Genomic DNA, 2,586 nt, shown 5'->3' on the forward strand with positions numbered 1-2,586 from the left:
TTCAAAAACAAATTTATAACTTAATGGTGCTAGTCTAGGCACCGACAACAGGTTCCAATCAAATGATGGAACGTAAAATGTCTTGTCTAAATCTAAAATAAATCTAGAAAGCAGAACTAGTCTGTAGACCCCTACGGCCTCAACTTGAGACGGCATCCCTTCAGCTGAATAGACATGCTGCTCACTTAGAGTCAGTGGCCTTATCTCCAGAAAACCCTACAAGGAATTGGAAACATGAATTGTTGCACCTGAATCAATCCACCAATTCCTATAATGAGAATTCACAAAATTTGCCTCATAACAGACAAAGGTCTGAAGAGTACCTTACTTCTCCATCCACTGCTTAAATTTGGAGCAATCCTTCTTCATGTGTCATTTCTTCTTACAAAAGAAACACTTGGAAGCTTTCTTAATGCCCTCTTTCTTCACAGGCTTCTTCCATGTCTTCTTTTTCAGAGTAGACTTGCTGGATTGACCTTTCTCAAGAGTGGTTGTCTGGTACACACTCTCCTTTGACTCTCTCTTCAATCTCTCTTCTTCTTGAACACACATGGTCTGTAGTTCATTGAATGACCATTCATCCTTATGTGTATTAAAAGAGATCTTAAAGGGAGCAAACTCCTTAGGCAGAGTGTTCAGAATGTAATATACCAAAAAAGGTTCAGAAATATTCAATTTCAGTGTTTTCAGTTGGGCTGCTATGTCCCTGATGTGCATGATGTGTGCCCTCACACCCTTACTTGCACTATGCTTAATGGAGCTGAACTGGCCTATTAAGGTCATAGCTATGGCTTTGTCTGAACTCATAAATTGGGCATCAATTTCCTTCATATATTCCTTAACTGTATCACAGTCAGGAATGGAACCCTTAATGCTCTTATGAATATGAGCATTGATGATTGATAAGGAAATACGGTTAGACCGCTCCCAATCCTTAAAGTGAGATATCTCAGCTGGAATACTAGTGTCTTTAAGAGGAGCAGGTTTATCCTCACGCAAAGTCAAATCATAGTCCATGCACATAAGTGCAAGTTCAGTCTTTTCCTTCCAGTCAACATAATTATCCCCATTGAGCATAGGAAGAGAAAATTGGTTGTTAACCATTACTGCAAAATTAAAAGATCTACAGTAAATAAAGCATGCTAAATAATTTCTATTGTTTTAGTACTAAAATTTAAACAATATCAATTTTAGTGATATTTAATCAAGCTCGCTACAGCTTGCCTGTGGGCTAAGGCTGCAAGTTGCAATGATTATCATTCTTTATACTGAATATTAATCATATTTATATTCAGAGTGGCAAACTAATGTCAGTCACAACTTACCTGTGGGCATCAGTTGCAACCAACAATAGTCAATAACTAAATGATAAGATTAAAATATATCTCATCAGACAGCCTTACCTGTAGGCATCAACTACTTTAATGATCAATATTTTATCCTACCCCAACTTGTATGCACTAAAATAGTCACTACCTGTGGGCATTATGTCTACTTTGTGCATAAGTTATAAAAAATTGTCTTTCATATTTATAAAGTTACCTAAAAGTCTTTATGGGATTTGATGGAGTATGTGGCATACATAATCCCTTAATGGTAACTTCATAAACACAAGACAAGATAATAATGATGTTATAAGTATGCATGATGTAGGAAATTCTGAATTAGGGTCGATCAGAATAAAAATAAAAAAAATAAATCAGCATGCTTATAACATCAAAATAAAATAAAGATTCACCAATTATTAATAATATAATCAAATGCAGTCAACCATACCATATATCCTTGAAATATATATACATCGAATTAACTTAATGTGTTCCATCATAGCATGGAGCACAATATTACACCTCAAAAGAATCACAATACGAACTCCTACTGTTCCAATGAAGTGTTCCTTAAAAATGATTTATGTAAATTTATGCAACCAAAATTGTACATATAAATCAATTAATGAACCAAAGGAATAACCTTGAACCAGTTCCAGAATTGAACCAAAATTACTTGATCAACACCGGGTCGGATCAACCAAAACGCGTCTTAAATTCGGGTAAGCTGGTTCGATTCGATTTGGCACATGTTAGTAGTCACAAGGTAGTGGGAAGCTTACAATAGCAAAATTCGAATTCAAAAGAATTTTTGAATTATGCAACGACCCACTAATTAGTCTTTTCATAATTATTAAGACACCCTCATATGAGAACCTGACATATGGCAATCAGTTTTAACTTCCCATTAAAAGACAAGAAGGCCCTTAATTAAATTACAAATTACATACCCAGTATGGTACGTTTCCAATCATGCAAAATCACCTTCTTGTTTTTTTTTTATTAAATCTTATCCCCATCCAATAGGACTATGCCACATGTCATAAGTAATTATCTTAACCACTTGAAAGACTAAAAGTCCTTACTAAAAAAAATAACGGGGTCTATCCCCATTATCTTTCTTGCAAACGACTCCAAATCCCAGTCATAGCTACTGCTATGTTCCTGCCATGCAATCATTGGTCATGACAACCCCATGGTTGCCAGACGATGTTGCCAAAATCGTCGCCGGTCAATGCCGGCATAATAATTTTTTTTA

The 2,586-nt window shown here is 35.5% G+C and overlaps 1 protein-coding gene across 1 annotated transcript; it reads right to left on the reverse strand.

Moving 5' to 3' along the window:
* Positions 1-372: 372 nt before the first annotated feature.
* LOC122668477 lies at positions 373-1,104 on the reverse strand. The gene has a single exon (XM_043865037.1). It carries the CDS (start codon positions 1,102-1,104, stop codon positions 373-375), a length of 732 nt encoding a protein of 243 aa, XP_043720972.1.
* Between the last annotated feature and the right edge of the window lie 1,482 nt (positions 1,105-2,586).

Source organism: Telopea speciosissima, chromosome 7, assembly GCF_018873765.1.
Source record: "Telopea speciosissima isolate NSW1024214 ecotype Mountain lineage chromosome 7, Tspe_v1, whole genome shotgun sequence".
Classification (NCBI taxonomy): Eukaryota; Viridiplantae; Streptophyta; class Magnoliopsida; order Proteales; family Proteaceae; genus Telopea; species Telopea speciosissima.